We start from the raw sequence: 19,927 nt of genomic DNA on the forward strand, positions 1-19,927 counted from the left end.
CTGGTTTTTGGATTCTCGTCAAAGAGATAAGAGGCCCAAGTAAGTCAAATAATGTCAAATTGACTGGCCACCTCTGGAGAGATGGAGCAGAAAGACTCGTGATGATTGACATGAGATGGCAAGGTAGGGACTTTTCTCTGCTTGTTCAACCCAAGAGCCGTCTGCATCAGAATCTCTAGAGACTGAAGCTAGGACTTCCTTCCTCCCTAGGGGCCAGCAGGGGCTGCGATTGCTGTAAGAGCAGGTCACGTGGCAGGGCTTCCTGTATGCTGCTGCCGCCGTGTCCATGGCCCTCACCCCTAAGCTGCCACTGCAGCAGTCACTGTGGCAGCCAGAGTTTTAGTCCATTCTGTGCCCCCTGGACAGTGCTGGCAAGGCCGAGCAAGAGGCTTTCACATCTCGACACCTAGAAGAGTAGGGAAGGAGTGTCCCCGGGCAGAGGACCATGTTGCGCCGCAAGCCCTCCAACGCCAGTGACAAGGAGCCCACTCAGAAGAGAAAGGTGAGGAGCATCTCTGGGAACTCACTTTTTCCTTCCCTCTGCTTGCATAATCCAGCCCTTGAGCTCATAAAAATGATGAGCCAAAGATCATACATTGAGTCTGTAGGCACGGGCTTCTAAAAGCAATAGGACAGGGGCCCAAATGCTACTAGAGTAACAAAAGTACAAAAGAGACTTTCGAAATTCTAGAGAAATTGAGTTACAGGAAAGACTTAGAAGTCTAGAATTATTGAAGTCAACTCTACAGTGATGGAATAGAGACCTAAAATTAAGGGCTAGAATCCTAGACTAGAACTTGAGAACCACAAGATGCAATCCTCAAGCTGAATCAGAAGACCGTACTTAATCGTCTCTCCCTTACACTGGTCCTGCCACCATTTCTGCCTGAGCATGCCCTCTCAATAGCCATCTCACTCAAAGGGTTCAGCTGGGCCACCACACTTGGAGCCATGATCCTCCTAGAACCCCACCCTTTGGCTGTAGCTAGGATTCTGTTCACTTGATTCAGTTCTGTTGTAGCTTTCTTTGCCCACTGGTGATGGGGCCAACCTGAAAATAAGGCAGAGGGCCTCCAAACCTGCAGTGGGGTACAGAGAACATACAAGTTCTTCCAATGTAGGGAAAATTATTTGTGAAGAGTGAAAAATGAAGCTGGTGAGATGGGGAGTAGAAGTGAGGGCTGAGGAAGAAAAATGTGGCGGGGACATTTTAAAGGCCGGGAAGAAAAGCAGCTGTCATGGACAGCTGAGGTATTCATATTCCTGGAGCAAAGGCCAGGCTGGAATATCCCTTGAAGGCTCTGCAAGATCTAAATTCTTCTGGTTGTATTTGAGGATTTCTAAACTTAATTCTGTGATTTGATTATAGAATTCCCCCAGGCAATCAGCAAGTACATCTTTCACATCCAATGGAATCTTAGGACACTCCCAAAGCAGGTCTGAACCAAGTCCAAGAGACACAGGCCTAGCCCCAGACCAATGTCTGGGGTCTCCAGATGCTTGCTGTGCCCATCAGTTTCTCCTGGAGCTCAGCCCAAGTGCCCTATGGGAACCCCCTAGTAAGGGGAGCAACTCCTAGACCAAAGCTGAGCCAACTGAGAGGCTGAGTTTCAAGTTACTGGTGTGAGCCTCCTGCTCCATCTCAGGTTCTGGGGTGGCTGCCACTTCCGGCCATACTCTCCTCACCCCACCTGCTTCTCTAAGCTTGCAGTGGAGGTGGGCAGAGCTGAAGAAGAGATTTATTAGTTTTGCACAGGCTCTGTTACCTGCCTGTCAAAACCCTGCACAGCCACAGACTTGCCATTGGCTGTCTGTCCTTGGCAAGCAGTCTGCTTCCCCTTGCTCTCCGCCTAATGTGGATGGGAAGCTGAGACTGTTCTAAACACTGATGGGCCCCAAACCACAGGGGAGTTAAACTAGAGGAAAGAGCCTGAGAAAGAGCTGACACGTTTACACTAGGGCCCTGCGCCACCTCAGGCAGAGGTGTCAGAAGCACACAGAAGCCAGTGGTCCCCATCTTCTTTCTTCCCTTCCATTATACCATTTCTGTGCTTGGCCTCTGGGCCTCTGGAATTTTCCCCAGATCTCTTCCAGGAGAAGCAACTCTCATGTGCTCCTCTAGAGGAAGGTGGTCCAGGCAAAGCCATTCTTCCCCATCATAGCCTGGACCAGCCTCCAGAGCTACTCTCCAAGCCCCAAACCTTGAGAGTACCCTTAGAAAAGCCAAAGTATGCTTCCAGAAGGCAGAGACAGTATCTTCCCTGGGCCTGGAGGTAGCAGCCAGGTCCAGCACTGTAACCTTCAGCCAGTCCCTTCCCCATGGAGGGTAAAGTGACACAGAAAAGGGGAAAGCACAAAGCCAAACAAGGCCTCTCTCTCCTGCCCCTGCTCCTCTTCCCAGGCTTGCCAAATGGAGAAAGCACTTTGCAGGGGGCAGGAAAGCAGAGTTGGAATCCTACCAAGTTCTAGCTGTAGGACCTTGGACAGTTCATTAACTTTCTTTGGGCCTCAGTTTCCTCATCTCTGAAAAGTAAAGATAGCTCCTGATCTGTCCACCTCAGGAGATTACATGGATCACCTGGGACAATAAATGTGAGAATGCTCTTTCAAATGTGTACATATGCATACAAGGGGATGTGTGCCTTAGACATGGATGGGAGTGGGGAGTACATGGCAAAGAAGAAAAAGTTTGGGTCCCAGTCCTGAAGTGGAGAAAACAAGATGTAACAGCATTAATAGCCAGCACTGAGAGCTCATCAGGTACCAAACACTACTGTGTGCTTCACCCATCTCTTAGCTCCTTGGCTCCTCATTACAACGTGGTGAGTGGGGGGAAGATATTGACTTTATCTTCATTTTAGCTCAAGACTTGGAGACTTACCCAAGGTCTCCCAACTAGCAAACTGCAGAACAGAAATTCAAGCCAAGATTTGCCAATCTCCAGAATGTTAACGCCTTCTCCCTCTACTCTCTTGTCCCCTACTAATCCCAAAAGCACTAGATGAATCTGATAAGAATGAAAGACGTCAACTCATCATTAAGAGAGTGCTGCAAGGCTGTCAATTGAGGGACCTTCCAGGCAGCAGAGCAGAGGTGGGAGCAGGTTCTCTAGGATGGTAGGGTCTGCAAATGGCACCTATTGGTCATCATGAAGGATTGGGGTAGCACCTGAGTTGGGGGTAGGGACATACCCCTTCACAGATTTTTGTTTATCAAGGTCTTTCTCTGTACTCCCTTTGATCTGTTAGGGCATAGGAGGTTGTCCTGGGATGGCACCCCTACTTTCCCCCGTACTCCAAATTGCCTACAAAGCAAAATGGAGAGGAATCTAGGCTCCCATTCTAGTGTCCAAGTGTTCCCTCCTTCCAGTCTCTCACTGCCCTTCTCTCTCCCATTCCCAACACACTCCATCTCCCTGGCTTGCTCCCTACAGAATATCCCTAGCAGGACACCTCTACCAGCACGCATTTTGTGTTTCCAGTGGCTCCTCATTGCCCACAAGCTAATGTCCAAATTTCTTAGTATGGTTGGCAAGAGTTTTCCATAGACTTTTTGCTCTCCCACCACATGCCCTGGCATACCTCCCATTCCATCACCACACTAGAACATTCCTAACTCTCACTGTCATTTACTATTCCCTCCCCCTCAAAGAAATTAATAAAAATAAACTATTCCCAGCAACTAATGGCAAAATCCTCATTACTCTGCACGGCACAGCTGAAATGACACACCTCCTCCATGAAGCCCTCCTGAGCCTTTCCTCCTCCATACTCCCACCTGCTCTCCTTGTAGCTCCCTCTAAACACTACCTGAAGTTGCATTGCACTCAATTAGTTTCTATAGTGATGGGAGTGGTAACTTTGTGAGCTCTGAGTGCGGCAACATGAACAGGCTTCTAGTCATGGACATGGGTTCGAACCCTTGCATTTTTTACTGCCAGCTGCATATCTCTGCCTAAGACACTTCATTTCTCTGAGTCTCAACCTCTTGATCTGGAAGTGGTATGTAATATGGAGCTGTGGTGAGGTTGGAGTGAGCTGGCAGACATGAAGCACCTGACAGGATGCCAGGCACAAAGGAGATATTTAACATGGCAACCAGAGGGTGCTAAGTATATGACTGGTATAAGAATAAGCTAAGAGTGTAGTTGTGGAGACACCTGGGGAAAGCCAATTTTGCTTAGGAACCAAGGGAAGAAGATACCAATGGGGGTACTGTGAGGTTTTGAGAGGGTAATCATAGGAGGCTTCCTGCAGGGAACAGTGCCTTTAAAACTGGGTTTATAAAACCTATTTATTAAAGTATAATATTTGTACAAAGAAGTGCACAAATCATAAGTGTACCACTCTGTGAATTTCTATAATGAACATCCCCATGTAAGCAGCACCCAAATCAAGAAACAGAGCACTCCCAACACTCTAGAAGCTTCCTTCATGCCCCTACCAGTCACAACACACCCTCTTTCCCCAAGGGTAATTACTATCCTGACTTCTAACAGCATAGATTAATTTTGCCAGGTTTTGAACTTTCTATATGAGGAAACATATGGTATATTCTGGTGGATGGCCCCTTCTGCTCAAAAATGTATCTGAGAGATTCATCCATATGTTCGAGAGAGCTGTACTAAGCTCATCACTATGTCCCAGCCCCTTGCATAACTGTGCCACTATTCATGTAACCATTCTACAGTTGGTGAGCATGTAGGTTGTTTCCAGTTAAATTGGATTTTGTAGGAGAGAAGAAACTGTGGTTGACAGGGTGAAGAGTGGAGTGTTCCAGGTAGGGAATTCCCTGAATAAAAGCCTGGAGGTGGTTCATAGAAAAAGCTAAGCTATACACAGACATTTGGACATTTGCTGTGTGGCAGTTATGTCAAGCACTCACTCCTTTTATCCTCAGAGCAAGCCGGTAAGGTAGGTGCTGTCTTCATTTTACCTATGAGGAAACAGAAGCCTAGAAAAGTTAAGGAACTCACCCAGCTTTATACAGCTGGTCAATGAGAGAACCAAGATGTGAACCTTTGCAGGCTGACACCAAGTGAAGAGACTGAGGTCCAGGGAGATTAAATACCTCACTGAAAATCACACATCTCAAAGTTGAACTCAGCAACATCTGACACCAGAAAAGTAATTCTTTCCAGGAGATCCACATATTCCTCTTAAACATAAAAAATGATATTTGGTACTACCACCACCCTGGGCAGGCCCCTGAAGAAGGCCTAACCTCAAATGAAAGCCAGGCAGGAAATTCAGAGGTTCAAGAATTTCAACTCATACCTGGCTGGGATGTCACTTCAGAGATACTAGAAGGCATTCAGGATATTGGGGCTGCCTCTGAGGTTGGAGGTAGACTGGGGAAAAAGCCACTCTGGCCAGCCCCTACCCTTACTCGTTTGAAGAACTGTATAGCCCTTCCCACGTTCTTGGGCTTAGCTCTTTCCATGTCCTTGGGATTAAGATTCGCCAGCTGGGCCCAAATCCCAGCACTACCCCCACAGTCCTTTTCAATAGTTTTCTTCACTTTGAGCTAAAGCTGGGACAGGGGAGCCCTGAAACAAGGTCCCAGGAGCCAGAGGCCCCCCTCCCACTCCCCAGACTGTAGATTAATGACAGGAAAAGGAAAGAACTGCGATTAGAAGGAGGCCAGGCAATGAGTTTACCCTGTTCCAACAAAGCTCACTTCCGGCCCCATGTGGGCCCTCCTGCTTGCTTTCCAAACTTGCCAGTCCCTGGGGCTTCTGGGGCGACTCTCAGCCTCCTAGTCTGCAAACCAGGCAAAGAAGTGATGGAGAGAAGGTCACGATAGACCCCACTGGCCTATAAATAGAAGTGCAGCCTGTTGCCCACCCTCTCTCTGTTCCTTCTTTTCCAGGCAGTAAGAGGAGGAAGTTATCGAGGCAGCTGCATCCTAGCCATACAAGAGGAGGAAATCAACAGAAAGCAGAGGAGAGAAAGGGAAAGAAAGGGAGAAAAAGAAAAGAATAGCGGGTAGGAAAAGCCAACAGACAGTGGAAGGGATACGGGGGAATCAGAGCCGCCACCCCATGGTCATGTGTTCCCTTCTCCTATCATGGTCCCCTTCTCTGGCTCCCCAACATAGCATGGAAGAGGCTTCCTGGTAGAGTCTGCAGGTGCCCCACCCAGCAGTCACTTAATCTAACTGCTGACCTAGTTTCTGGTCAGCTAGCTTGGTGCAACTTCTAGGAAGGTGTGGCCCTTGACCTTGATTACTGAGTTGCCTTTGGTCAAGATCTACCAAGAAAATGGAGGTGCTCCACTGAAGTTCCCAGGAGTTGGGGCCAATTGTGTGTGTGTGTGTTGGGGGGCAGGTGATATTGTCCCTGCCCTGAAAGGTTGTCACTGGACTCCCCCCACAACTCCTTCATAGGAAAGAGGATGTGAAACTTTCAGCTCTGTGTGGGTTTGGAGCTTTGGTTCCTCAAGCCCTTATCTCCAGTGTGTGCAGTCTATCCCGCTGTATCTGTCTGGCCATCTGTGAACCCTGGTTCCTGTGTGTATCTCTGGTCTTGACTGTTGATCTTGATTCAAGCTCAGCCTTTACTCCTTGTGTTTAAAGCCTGGCCTCATTACTTGCTTAGCCTGGTTTCTGCGGCTGTCTTGGCATGCACACACAAATACAGTTAAGAAAGCTCATTTCCTGAAAATAGTCTCATCAGCACAAACAATAGGTCAGGCCAAAAAGTCCAAAGACCGACACATGTCAACAGTAGCCATCTCATCACATTAGTGGCTAAGGTTAAAAGCTGAGGTGTTGGAAGAAAATGGAAGCTTTCTTTTCCTAAATTATGGCTAATCATTTGTATCTCAAATCTGTGGGCACCTTCTCTGACTGCTTGTACTGTGGGTTTCCAGAAAGCTTAATGCCAGGTCTGACTAACTGTTACGGGGAGTGTTTTGAACTTCTCGAGATAAAAATCGATCAGGTTGGGGACACTAATGTGTTTACTGCCATCACTGTGACAGGAGACCATGCTTGGAGCAGGCCCAGAACACAGAGCCTGGGCTGTGGGGTTTGGGAGGGTTTTCTCTGTTACATAAAGGTGATGCTATTGTTCATGCCAAAGTATGTCTCTAGTAGGAAATATGTCCTTACTTGGATTCATTTAGTTTTTCTTTCACTTCAAGGTTCTTGGGGCCAAACCTCAGGTACTGGTGGAAAGGTGGGCTTAGTCTGAGGCTTAACTGAGCTCTGGGTCTTTGAGGTCAGGAGCTTGCTCTGAAGCCAGCATTAAGGGCCATTCTCTACTGATAAACAGGATGAAGCCAGTTAACTCCAAGGACATCTTGGTATTTCACCTCAATAGTCCTGGCACCTTAGGGTACATGTGGCTCTGTCCAGCCCTGGGGTGTGGGCACGTGTGTTGGGAATGGGAAACGCTCCTTACTTAACCAGCCACTTTAGCACCATTGATTGCAACACGTCTGCTTCTTCCAGCTGTCACTTCAGCGCTCCAGCAGTTTCAAGGATTTTGCCAAATCCAAACCCAGCTCCCCAGTAGTGAGCGAGAAGGAATTTAATCTGGATGATAATGTGAGTTTTAGAGCCTCCTTAAGGGTTGGGGGGGGGGGCTTCTGGCTGCAGGGCCTTGGTGTGGGATTAACTGGGAGGGAGAGAGAAGGGGAAAGAAGAAATTTTAGGATTGTTGAGGCTAAGTCTCCTTAAATACAGAAAGTTTACCTATCCCACCCACCAAAATGCTGGGCCCCAAGAACTCACCTGCATTGTTTTCAGTTACAAATTAATTACAAACTAATAAGGCTGAGGACAGGACTGCAGCTAAGAAGGAAGGGGATGGGATTTTTCCATTTCCACCCCTCCATCCTTTGCTGGAGCCCAAAGGACTCCTTCTAGTCCTAAGTTCTGGACTCAGGCAGAGTCACCAGGGTCCCTGGACCTCATCGTTTGTTGTTGCAGATTCCAGAAGATGACTCAAGTGTCCCTACCCAAGAGGATGCTGGGAAAAGTAGCAAAAAGCTGGGAAAGAAGTGGAAGGCCGTGATTTCCCGAACCATGAACAGGAAGATGGGCAAGATGATGGTTAAGGCTCTGTCAGAGGAGATGGTGAGGCCTGGGATCCAGGGGAGTGGTGGGGACAGGAAGGATAGGTACCACTCTGATAAGGTGTGAGCATGGCTGCCTTGAGAGCCACTGTTTAGATATCATGCCTGGAGGCTCAATTAAATATGTGAAGGAAGGTCACATGGGAGGGGAGCTCACTCAGCCATGGACATGGTAGCAAGACATTGTGGTCCAGATGGATTAGGGGTGAGGTTCTAAAGAGGGATAAAAGTTGAAGTAACAGTAGGTTTATGAGAAGACAAGCCTGAGGAGAGTGGGCAGATGCAAAGGAGATGATATCACTTGAGGCAAATTCATCCACCTCTGAGTTTTGTTGGGAACTAGCCCCTCAGATTGGAAAGGTTTGATTTAAAGAGGAGCCCCTCTGAGAAAAAGTTAGAGAAGGTTGGTTTTGGCCCAAGGAGAGAGTGCATGACAGAGGGTTGTAGGGCAGACACAGCTAAGCAGCTGAAGTCACACATTGAGTCTAGTGTGCTTGCAGTTCTTATAGGAGGCTCCAAGGCAGTAGTATGCTGCAGTCAGCTAGAGCTGGCTCCTGCCAGCTCAGGAGAGCAGTTGGCCAAATTTTTAGGAATTTTGTGAGTTGGGTATGACACATAGTATTGAAAATTATATTATATCAACTTAGAATTAAATAAATCATATTAAAAATAAAGGGAATACAGTCAATCCTCAAACTTCATCACTTCCTAATTCTTGGGCTGATTTTCATTATTCTCTATGCCCCGGAGGTTATTTGCATCTATAGTCTCTATGTGGAAGAAATAGCCTGTGATGATGTGCTGCTCAATAATCAATGTCATACTTGTAGCATGACATTGGCCATGGTGGGGGGTATTTACAGCTCAGAAATTGGTAACCTCTACTCATGAGGGCTTTTACTTCTAGAGAGCCAGTTATGGAAGAGTTACCTCTGCACTGAGGTATAGTGAAGCAGGGGTACTCTGGAGTCAGGTGAATTTGAATGAAGCCTTGTGCGTGGCCTTAGGAATGTTCTTCCATTACTTCTCATCTAAAAACTTGGGACAATCAAACACTTATCCTCAAATGAAGACTGAATGAAATGACAGATGTGCTTGGCACATGGGAGCATAGTCAAAAGCAATAACTCTTCAGCACCACTGTTTGCTTGACTGTCCCAGCAACAGCTCAGATCCAAGCTCTGGTATCTGTATTTACCAACTTTCTCTGTATGTACATCGGCTCTTTAAGCTGACAAAACACATTCATGTGTCACCCCAGTTACGCCTCATTCTGTGAGGTGGGCAAAGCAAGGACTTGTCATTTCCACCTTGCAAAAGAGGAAACTAGGGCTCTAAAAGTGCCATGCCATCTGTAAGCAGCAGAGCTGGGGTTCCATCCAAGGGCCAGTTCTCTGTCAAGCCCAGGCCTATTTCCCCTGCACCTGGGCTGCACCCATGTACACCCCAACCGAGGCTGCTCTGGGATTCCAGTCTCCCTGTTTCCCCTCCCCGTCAGGGAGACACTCTGGAGGAGGGCTCAGCCTCCCCAACATCTCCAGACTGCAGCCTGGACAGCCCTGGCCCTGAAAAGATGGCACTGCTCTTTTCTGAGCAAGAGGAAGGTGAGCTCCCAGCACTCAGCCGCCAAGCATCCACAGGTGAGTAGGGTAAATAGGGGCATACCTACTGAGTCTGGAGAAAAGGACTGGGTTAGGGTCATGAAGGTGATTGTCTGGGAGTGGCTAAGAAAAACGAATGTTTATGATTTGCTGCTGGGAACTTTCCCAAACCTCTTCATGTTACATCCTCACAACAATTTCAAGGGGCTGGTACCTGATTGATGTGAAAACTGAGGCTCAGGGAAGTTAAATAACTTGGCTAAGGTGACTCAATCTTGAACTCAGTTATGCAATAAAGGAGCTTCATCTAGCTCTTCCCAGGCCCTGAAGGGCTCAAGGGCAGAGGAAGGGCCCCCTTGCCTTCTTGGACCAGCCCAGCCCCAGCCTTTCAAGGACAGCTAGAGGCTATAGCTGTCTAGACCTGTGACATCTGGGCTAGGGTAGGGGTATAGAGTTTCCAGCTGTGAAGACTAAGCCTCTTGGACACCAGACTTTAGATTGCTGGTCTTAGGGAACCTCTTCACATCTTTTGAACATACATGGGGTTAGGCAGGAGGTCCTGGCACCCCTGCCTAAATGGGGAGCTGCGAACCTTTGGAGACACTGCCTTTCCCACCCCTCAGGCTAGTTCCAAGTTCCCTGACCTTTCTCTGGTTTCCCAGAACTATCTGACGCCCCCTCCCTACCTCCACTGAAAACCATTTAAAATAAACTTTATTTTACCCTTTCCTGAGAAAAAGAGCCCATCTGAATTTCCAGGCAACTAGACACCAAGTCTTATTAAGTAAAAAAGAAAAAGTAAAATATTAATGCAGGGTGTGGCTTCCTGGGTGGAAGGAGCACTAGAGTTGGAATCAGAAGACTTGGAGTGTAACAGACCCAGTGCTGCCAATTGTAAGATGAGAGGCCTCGGGCAGGTCACTTGGCCTGTCTGGCCTCAGTATTCTTCGTCTGCCCATTGGAGCGTTGGCCCAGTTGTTCTCTAGAGGCCCTTCCAATTTGTCTGTTCTGTCAGACTGGCCAATACCCAGTTTTCTTCCCTAGCATGCAGCCCTGGGACATCTAGACAGGCCCCCTAAAAGACAGCTGCTGGGTGGGTACAGCACCAATTGTCCTGAGACAAAGGTGACTCTCTTCCTTGCCCCATATCCTGCAGGCAGTGAGCTCTGCAGCCCCAGCCCAGGCTCTGGCAGCTTTGGGGAAGAACCACCTGCCCCCCAGTACACAGGACCCTTCTGTGGCAGAGCCCGAGTCCATACCGACTTTACTCCCAGCCCTTATGACCACGACTCACTGAAACTACAGGTAAGATTGGCATCCAGGCTCCACTTGAAACTAGCAGGCTGTATACATAAAGGGGGATGGACTGAGTCAGGGTAGGACAGTGTCAGCAGAAGACAAGGGACCACCCTTCATCTCCTAATCCACTCTGCTCTCCTCTCCTTCCACAGAAAGGTGATGTGATCCAGATAATTGAAAAGCCGCCTGTGGGCACATGGTTGGGCCTGCTCAATGGCAGGCTGGGCTCTTTCAAGTTCATCTACGTGGATGTGCTGCCTGAGGAGGCTGTGGGGCCTGCCCGCCCCAGCCGCCGACAGAGCAAGGGCAAGAGGCCCAAGCCCAAGACTCTACATGAGCTGCTGGAGCGCATTGGTCTGGAGGTTTGATCTTAGGCCTGCATTAGCATCTAGGATCAAGGGAGGCACCCTTGCCCCACGGATTGTGGCCAGGTCTTGCCAGCTATGTTGGGAGGCCAAGATTGGGTAGGAGGTTGTGGCTTGTAAATGGCCTAACTGGTGACCTGCTTCTGCCCATAGGAGCACACATCCACCCTGCTGCTCAATGGCTACCAAACACTGGAAGACTTCAAGGAGCTGCGGGAAACACATCTCAATGAGCTAAACATCACAGACCCACAGCACCGGGCTAAGCTGCTCACTGCTGCAGAGCTGCTGCTGGATTATGACAGTGAGTGGGTTTAGGAGCTGGGTGGGGGTGACTGCTGGTGGTCCACAGAAGGGAGGTTTCTGCCCCAGGGCCCTGTGCAGTGAGAAGGCACTTTCCACACCTTAATTCCAGTCCCAAGCAAAGTTTGTGGGAAGTAGGGCCTTTAAGGATGATTGGGTCCCACTCCCTTTGGGATCCAAGGGTAGATTTAAGGCCAGAGAAGGTAAAACATTCCTTGAGGCCTAAAAGCTGGGCAATGACAGAGCCAGGATTCAGGTGCAGATTTCCTGGCTCCTAGCTTAGTGTTGAAGAAGTTTGAGATCCTGGGCCTGGAGAAACCATGAGAAGGGCAGGAGTGGTAGCGGGTACCCTGAGGGAGTGACTGCTTATCCTGTCCTGTACCCCCAGGGTCCCTATTCCCACAGAGAGCTCCCTGGGGCTTCTGAACCCCTTCCTTCTAAGGCCCCAAACCCCATATTCCATCTTCCACTCTTGCCCCTGGCAGCTGGCAGCGAGGAGGCAGAAGAAGGCACCGATAGCAGCCAGGAACCAGTGGTGCACACCGTGTCAGATCCCAAGTGGGACATTCCACGCGACTCAGGCTGCTTCGAGGGCTCAGAGAGTGGGCGTGATGAGGCGGAGCTGGCGGGTGCTGAGGAGCAGCTGCAGAGCCTCTCCCTGGCTGGGGCACCATGAGCAGAGGTGGTGGTGGGCCAAGGCTGGGCCCAAGCAGCACAGGCAGCGGGGAGGGGCCCCGGCTTCCTGAGGTGGCCTGGGCTGGACGACTGGCAGAGGACTGGTGCCTAGCCTGGCTCTGCTCCCCTTCACTCCCCACATGGCACATAGGGCCACAGCAGCTGGCCAGAGCCCTGCAGGCTTGGCTGAAGTGGATAAGGAGCCGCTGAAGGCATATCACACCTGCCAAGCCCCCTTTCTCCACCAGCTACTGACAGTAGAGACCGCTCTGGCCATGGCTACAGCAAGTGGGGCACTGAGAGGTCACCACACTCATTTCCCTCACCACCAAGGCCTCTAAATCCTCCTCATCCCCACCGTACCTTCCCCTGTAGCACTGCTCCTGAAAAGGAGGCAAAGTGTTTCAGATCAGTGTCAGGACTGTGAGGAAGCTGGCCATTTAAAAATATTCTAATTGATCACGGATAAATCCAGATTGTCCTCAATAAGGTTTGAAGAAAGCCATATGCACCTTTCCTACTTTCCTTCTCCTTAACTTTCTGGGAGATTTGGCCACTAAATCACTAGGTGAGGTTAATCAAGTGCCTTCACCAATCTGGGTTTAGACCTGGCCTAGATTAGAATGGATAGGTGCTGAGGGCCTTGCCAACTCTGACATTCTGTGACATTAAGTGTCTGCTCTCCTGTTACCTGTGGCCCAGGATACCAGTAGGGTTTACTGAGGGGGCTTGAGGGGCATTGGGCTCCCAAATTAAATGCTTCCACCTGCTCATCAATTCTATATCTTTGTACATAACTCAGGCCAAGCTGTGACTTCCTCCAGCTTAAGACAATGCCCATACCTCATATAATGTGCACCCTCTCTTTCTACCCCTGACCCCCTCAAATGACACTTCCCTCAAGGCTGATGGCAGATGGTCAGACCTGGCTTCCAAGAATAAAATGGTTCCTCAGAAACCAGGTGCAGATTTGGGCCCAGACTTGGCCTCTTGTATGGGTCTTTACAAACAAGGAAAGTACAAACTAGACATTAGGGAATCCATTACCCCAACTCTGCTTTGCTAAAGGTTTTGGTGTACCCTGAGCTACAGAAGAGGAAGGATAGCATCTGTTTTTTTAAACAAACATTTTTTAATTAGCTGATCTTTCCTTTTTTTGAACAGTTTATTTTTAGAGAGAGGGGAAGGGAAGGAGAGGGAGAGAAATATCAATGTGTGGTTGCCTCTCATGTGTCCCCCACTGAGAACCTGGCCTGCAACCTAGGCATGTGCCTTGACTGGGAATCGAACCACAACCCTTTGGTTCACAGGCCTGTGCTCAATCCACTGAGTTATGCCAGCCAGGGCAGATAGCATCTATTGATGGGGGCCTCCCTTGATGCCAGCACCAAATCTGTGCCCTCAATTCCAGAGTAACATTTCCCCAGGACCCAACTGGCTCAGGAACAAACAGTACCTACTACATCTAGGACTACTGGCTTAATGGACATGCTTCTGGATCTACTACCAGGAACTTTGGTAAAGCTAACTTCAGGGGAAGGGCTTAGTGTAAATATGATGGGGGTGGAATGAGACAGATTGGCAGCAATAAACATAAATAAGATTAAATTACTGTTTACAGTTATATTTCTTATGGAAAGAGGATTGGGGGGCAGACTAGTTTCTTTCAAAGCTGGACTCAGCAAAATGTCCTCCATTGTCCTTTCAAAACCATCTGTCCCTCCCCTAAAGATGCTCAGTGCCTTTGACCCTGCTGACCTAAAGCTTCAGTTTGAAGCCCTCGCTAGCTCTGCCTTTCCCACTAACCAGCCACAATTGGAGCTCAAGCTCTTAGGTCCACAGGCCTTGCTGGAGTCTAACAGTTGGGAGTAGCTATTTCTCTTTTCCAAGAGCCTTGAAGACCTCTATCCCAGTGAGGAAGGGCCTGAACTGGGGATTGTCCAGTTTCCAAGAAGGGGAACTTTACATTTAGCTGGACCTTTCCTCTGAAACCACCTCTTCTTGGGCCCTACCCTGTGCTCACTTGAAGCCACACCATCTCCTGGAATGTAGGATAGAGACTAGACTCCCTGGCATCCTTTGTTTCTGCCAGCATTAACTGCATGATGGAGAGCAAACTGGAGTGAAAGCTTCCATTAGGGTGAAAACAAAGCCACTCTGCTTCTAGGCTTTGTTCTCTGTTGCACTCATTCCACTGCCATTAGTGGCTGTGAACCTTAGGAAATTGTAAGCATTATCCTTATCAAAGAAACAACGAGAGACCCAAAAGAACTCAAAGCCCCAACAGTACGGAATAATGGCTGTGATTGAGTGAGTACTGACACATTTTCCAGGCACCAATCACTTTTCATTTCTTCTCTCATATAATCATCATGCTATCCCCAAGGTAGGTACAATACCATCACCTCAGTTACACAGGAGAAAACTGAGCATGGGGAAGGATGAAGAAGTTGAGTAGAAAGTTGAGTAGGAGTCTCCTTAGTCTTCTGGAGGTTAATCTGGCCCTTTGACACCCTTTGACCCAGCCATTCCCCTCCAAGGATATGATCCACAGAAAGAGCTACACAAGTACACACAGATATATGGAGAAAGACATTTGTGACAGCTTTGTCTATAAGACACTGAAAATAACATGAATGGGGAATTAGTTAGATCCATTATGGTCTGCTCACACAATGCCATAGAGTCATTAAACATGATGTTGTAGAAAAATATTTAATGACACACAGAAAATCATCATTTTTATTGTTTGATTTTAAATTTAAAATTATACATAAAATGTACAAACATTCTTATTGTAAAAGAAATCCATGCTATATCATGGGGAAGAAGTAAGTGCTGAAATATTATTTATAGAGTGATTCCATTTTTATTTAAGAAAAGGAAAACATACATAAGAATAAAGACCAAAAAGATCTGCACTAAATGGTAACCAGTGATGATCTTGTGAGGAGAGTGGGGTGGAACTGAAGGAGACATGGAGAGAAGTGTTTACTTCCTACATTCTTGTTTTATTTCTATTTCAAAAGTACCTGTTATTTTAATGTCTATTTTAAACAGAAAAATATTTTAATTAAAAAAAAACAACCTTAAATGAGTATGCCCAAGCCTCCGGCCTCCAATTTGGGGTAGTAACAAAGTCATTATCTTGCTGCCTTTTGGCACAAGTTTCTGGAAAAATGGAGAATAGGGAGTGAATAATGCCCAAAGTGTTTAAATCCCCCCACACCCACACCAAGGGACCTCATCAGAGGAGATGCCCAAACTTTTCAAAACCCTGAGTAGGTCTAACTTGGGGAAACAAAAATATCAGAAAAAGTCAGACTGAGAAGAGTATGTTTTGAACTCCTCCACTGGTCTGGGGAGGGGCTCTGAGTGGCAAATTCAGAGTTATCAGGCCCCAGTTTGGTCTGTATGCTGAATATGGGCTCAAAGTAGGGAGTTCTGCTAGGACTGTAATGATTGCAGGACTCTGGGTGGGGCAGGTGAAGAGGGGCATCAACTGCAGGCCTGGGCCCTAAGGGTCATAAAGGCAGTGCCAGGTAGGGCTATAGCCCAGGCCTCACTGCTTTTCCTCCAAGCAGGGCTGACAGAACTTCCTTACCAATCCCATGGACATCTAGAAGATGTCAAGTGACTCCCTGAGCTTAGCAAACCAAGATCTGACGTCCAAGATGCAAAGCTGCCACATACCCACTCACAGCCAGGGATGTCAGAGGCCCAGGCAGCTCTAGCCTCTCTAGCTCCCCTTGGAATAATGGGGGCGGACTGGTTCAAGAGGATGATGGGATTTTTCTTCTGCCCTTGAGTCCTCCTCCATGGCCTGGAGACAGCAAGTGGAGCTTCTCTAGGGCAGCTGAGGCCTAGTAGTTAGAAGTTAGGGCCCACCTGTGTTCAGTCTTGGCTTTATCACTCACTTAGCTGGGTCATTGTGGGTAAGTCTCTTTACCTCATTTTTCACATTGATAAAGTGGGGATAACATAATTAGCCCCTAGAGGTTGTTACGAGGATTGAATAAATTAGAGTATGTAAAATACCCAGAAAATCAATGTTCAGTGAGTGATAATGTGTTAGGTCCCCTAAATCCTCAATGCCCTACTATCTGCATTTCACTCCCTTCAAGGCCGGTTTCGCCTTGGACCCCAGGTTAGTGTAGTGATCAAGAGCAAAGGCTTTGAAGTTAAATTGTATTCAAATCCTGGTTTCACCACTTACTAGTTACCTGACTTCAGGTAATTACACACGTATATATTTCTTTTCTTTAAAATAAGAATAATGATCTATATTGCAATGTATAAATGTATTAAGTCAACATATTGCACACCTTAAACTTACACCATGTTATATTTCAATTATATTTCAATTAAAATAATTTTTAAATATCAACTTAATTTTTAAAAGAATAATGGTCTAATAATAGGTACTTCCTCAGGTTGTTAGAGAAATCAATGAGATAGTGTTTAAGTTCCTTGCACACAGTGACAATAAATGGTGCTTTTGACCTTTTGTAACCTCCATGGTACTGAGCTCAAGACTGGGCATAAAGGCCCTGTTGATATATACCTGTCTACATACTAACTTCTATAGCCTGGAGACAAATTGATATCCAAGGTGCCAGACAGCACTGGGATTCAGACAGCATTGAGCACTGGTACTCAGAGAGACTGGTGATGGAGAAAAAGCCCACCTAAGGGCCTGGGGTGGCCTGGCTCTCCCTAGTTCAGAGCACAGTGATCAACCCTGGACATTAGACTTGTTCTAGGAAACTTCCTTGGACAGCCATGGGCTGCTAGAAGGAAAATAAAAGCCCAATTTAAGAAAAAAGATTTAGAGTCTAGCCAGCTCCTTCCCGATTCAAGGTTAGATATGACTTCTTCCTCCTGGGCAAGAAGGAGAAACAGCTGGGGGCATGAACACATCCCACCTTGTACTATCACCCCTCTCACTTGCTGCCTCTATTTCTCACAATCTTGCCTTAGACTTCTCCAGATGGTTTCTGATCAGCTCCCTAAAAATCCCACAGTGAGGGCTCTCGCCTCCACAAATTCTCCAAAATCCTATAACAGCATGGCCTAACACAGGTCCCAGCCACTGCTTCCAGTTCTCAGTCATTGAGATCAATGCCCAGGTTTTCCACATAAGTGACAGACTGCAGTGGGGCCATTAAACACCAAGGGCATTAAAACGAAAAGCTAAAGGGTTTTAAAGGGAAAAATGGGAACTGATCACTATAGTTTCAGTGACATTCAATACATTCCCCTCTGCCAAGTCAGGAAATTCAAGATGAGGTATAAGGTTTCCCAGATGGGGAAAAGAAGTGGCTCTCCCACCTCCTTCACAATAGAGGCCACCTTAGCTTCTCACACAACTTCAGCCTCATTCTATATTATTCAGCCAACAACACAATCAACTGGGAAGGAACTGCCTCCCCTCTAGACCCAGCCAAGACTCCTCCTCTAGGAAGGCCTTAAATAAACAGAATTCTATAGCACTTCATATGTAGGCTTCACCTTTTCCTATAACTTCACAGTTACCGATATAGCATTTGTATACCATTGCCTCTGGGACCTGCCAGGGATAGCGTCAGAACAAGCCCAGGGCAATGGCCCTCACAAAGGGACAGCTAACTTGACTGTGGGAACCCGACAAGGCAACTTCCTGACTTCCTGTGCTAAAGAAACCCCACCATCAGTTCAACTTAAGTGCAGGAGTCTGGAAAGAGAGTTAAGAGATTTAAGTTTTAACCAAAACCCAAAATCCACTCCCATATCAACTTGACTATTTATAGTAAGCCCTCCATATGCCAAAAAACGAAGAGATCATTAGTCAAATTAATCCAAAATGGCAAAAAATATGTATAAAATCATTCTGGTTCTCAATGCACTTAGAAGAGAGTGGCTGATTTCATTCAAGTGACATTTAGAGTTATTCAAACCCCTTTATCTGTCTATACCTGGGTTATGCTGGAAAGGTCTCTGGACAGGGAGTCAAGTCATCTGGATTCTGGTCTTGGTTCTACCAGTAACTGTCTATGTAATGTATGGTAAATCACAGTACTTAATTCGATAGGAGAGAAAGAGTGAATGCAAGTGGCATGCATTAGATGATCAGTATGCCCCTTTCAGTGATATCCAACAGATCCAGGTTTTATGACAAATAATCATCTTGTCTCTAATTTGAACAAAAATCTACAATGCTTTTAACCATGTTAGAACAGCCAGGTAGACTTGAGACACATGATCATAAACTAAAGGGGGGGTAACGGTGGGGATGGGGGGGTAGGGTGGAGGGGAATGAAGGGGGGAATAGAACAACTGTAACAGCATAATCAATAAAAAAATTAAAAAATAAAAAAAATAAAATGAAAAGAGAGAGAAAAAAAAAAAAAAGAACAGCCAGGTAGCTGAAAATGGATATGGGCAGCAGGCTTCAAGAAAATGAAGGGGCGTGGAATGCTAGGGAGGTAATTCTACTCCAGGTTCCAGAGTTGTAAAATCAATTCTAAATCATGGCCCCCTCATTTCTTCCCTGGCACGTGGTAGAGTGTGAGCTATCAAGCCCTCATTTATTAACCAAGTAGAAAACCCTTTAATACCAGAAGGAAAATAAACACAGGATTTGGACAGCCAAGTCACAGAACACAAATGTCAAGAAACCTAAGGCAGAGGGGAGGTGCAGAAAACATTTAAACTCATTATAAATGGAAGGGATAGAAATTAAGTGATACTGAGATACCAGTTTACAACTATCACATTACAGAATGTTTAAATGAGGTGTGTTTAAATGTTTAAGTGTTTCAATGAGACATGAAGCAAGCTCTATGAGACACTACTTGGCAGTACAAAGTGGGACAGTCTTCCTGTGAAGGAATTTGGCCATAGTTGTCAAAAGCCTTCCAAAGAACATCCCATTTGATTCAGTAACTCCACTTTTAGGAATCTATCCTAAGGAAATAATCACAGGCCCATAGATATAAAAGTTCATCACAACACTATTTACAATAATAAGAAATTGAGTACACAGGGCATGAAGTGGATTTATTAGTCTGGTACATAAAAATTTAAAACCCACTCAGGTAAGAACACTCACATGGAAGTTTTCAAGCATGAAAATTGTTCTTTGAAACTATCATCATTTTTCCTCTTTATAGAAGGCTGTTAATTGCATTTTGGTAGTTCTTACCTCAAGAGAACTTGAATTATTTGGGGGAAAGTGAATGCAAAAGAAAACATCTTTCATATTCAGGTTCAGAACCCAGCAACCTGGAGTACAATTTTCAGTATTTTAACTACCTCAATAATACTGTGAATGTAAGATATTGGGATGGAGATCCCAACTTGAAACAACAACTGGTGCCTATGGTAATTTAATGTATTGTCAAATGCTTTTATTGATTGGTTTAAATGTCACTCTTGTTACAGAATATGCCTTTTTAAAAAGTTTATAATAGTACTTTCCCAGTTTATATTTTTAAAAGCTATAGAACACTGAATTAGTTTTGGAGGGGGGTAAAATAAAACAATTAGTTACTATTGCTGCATTGCTGCATACCCAAGGTGGGGTGGGATGAGGTGTTTGGAGAACCAGAACTATTTTTTAAAC

The 19,927-nt window shown here is 46.6% G+C and overlaps 1 protein-coding gene across 2 annotated transcripts; it reads left to right on the top strand.

The window, feature by feature from the left end:
* The first annotated feature begins 252 nt into the window (after nucleotides 1–252).
* Nucleotides 253–16,652, top strand: SASH3 (SAM and SH3 domain containing 3). Of its 2 annotated transcripts, XM_037147113.2 has the most exons (8): nucleotides 255–502; nucleotides 7,456–7,551; nucleotides 7,936–8,082; nucleotides 9,580–9,721; nucleotides 10,839–10,987; nucleotides 11,134–11,343; nucleotides 11,500–11,650; nucleotides 12,135–16,581. In XM_037147113.2, exons 1-8 carry the CDS (start codon nucleotides 446–448, stop codon nucleotides 12,323–12,325), a joined length of 1,143 nt encoding a protein of 380 aa, XP_037003008.1. In that variant the 5' UTR covers nucleotides 255–445; the 3' UTR covers nucleotides 12,326–16,581. The 2 variants fall into 2 exon arrangements, with proteins under 2 accessions (XP_037003009.1, XP_037003008.1); XM_037147114.2 differs by lacking the exon at nucleotides 7,456–7,551 and having other exon boundaries at nucleotides 253–502; nucleotides 12,135–16,652.
* The last annotated feature ends 3,275 nt before the right edge of the window (nucleotides 16,653–19,927 follow it).

The sequence above is a fragment of the Artibeus jamaicensis genome, unplaced genomic scaffold, assembly GCF_021234435.1.
Source record: "Artibeus jamaicensis isolate MK-2021 breed Jamaican fruit bat unplaced genomic scaffold, CSHL_Jam_final contig_240, whole genome shotgun sequence".
NCBI lineage: Eukaryota > Metazoa > Chordata > Mammalia > Chiroptera > Phyllostomidae > Artibeus > Artibeus jamaicensis.

Excerpts from the sequence above, each read along its gene's own strand:
- SASH3 (XM_037147113.2), top strand. The coding sequence starts at position 446 with ATGTTGCGCCGCAAGCCCTCCAACGCCAGTGACAAGGAGCCCACTCAG. Across the intron at positions 9,722-10,838 it reads CAGCCGCCAAGCATCCACAG|GCAGTGAGCTCTGCAGCCCC; the intron begins GTGAGTAGGGTA and ends CATATCCTGCAG. Across the intron at positions 11,651-12,134 it reads GCTGCTGCTGGATTATGACA|CTGGCAGCGAGGAGGCAGAA; the intron begins GTGAGTGGGTTT and ends TGCCCCTGGCAG.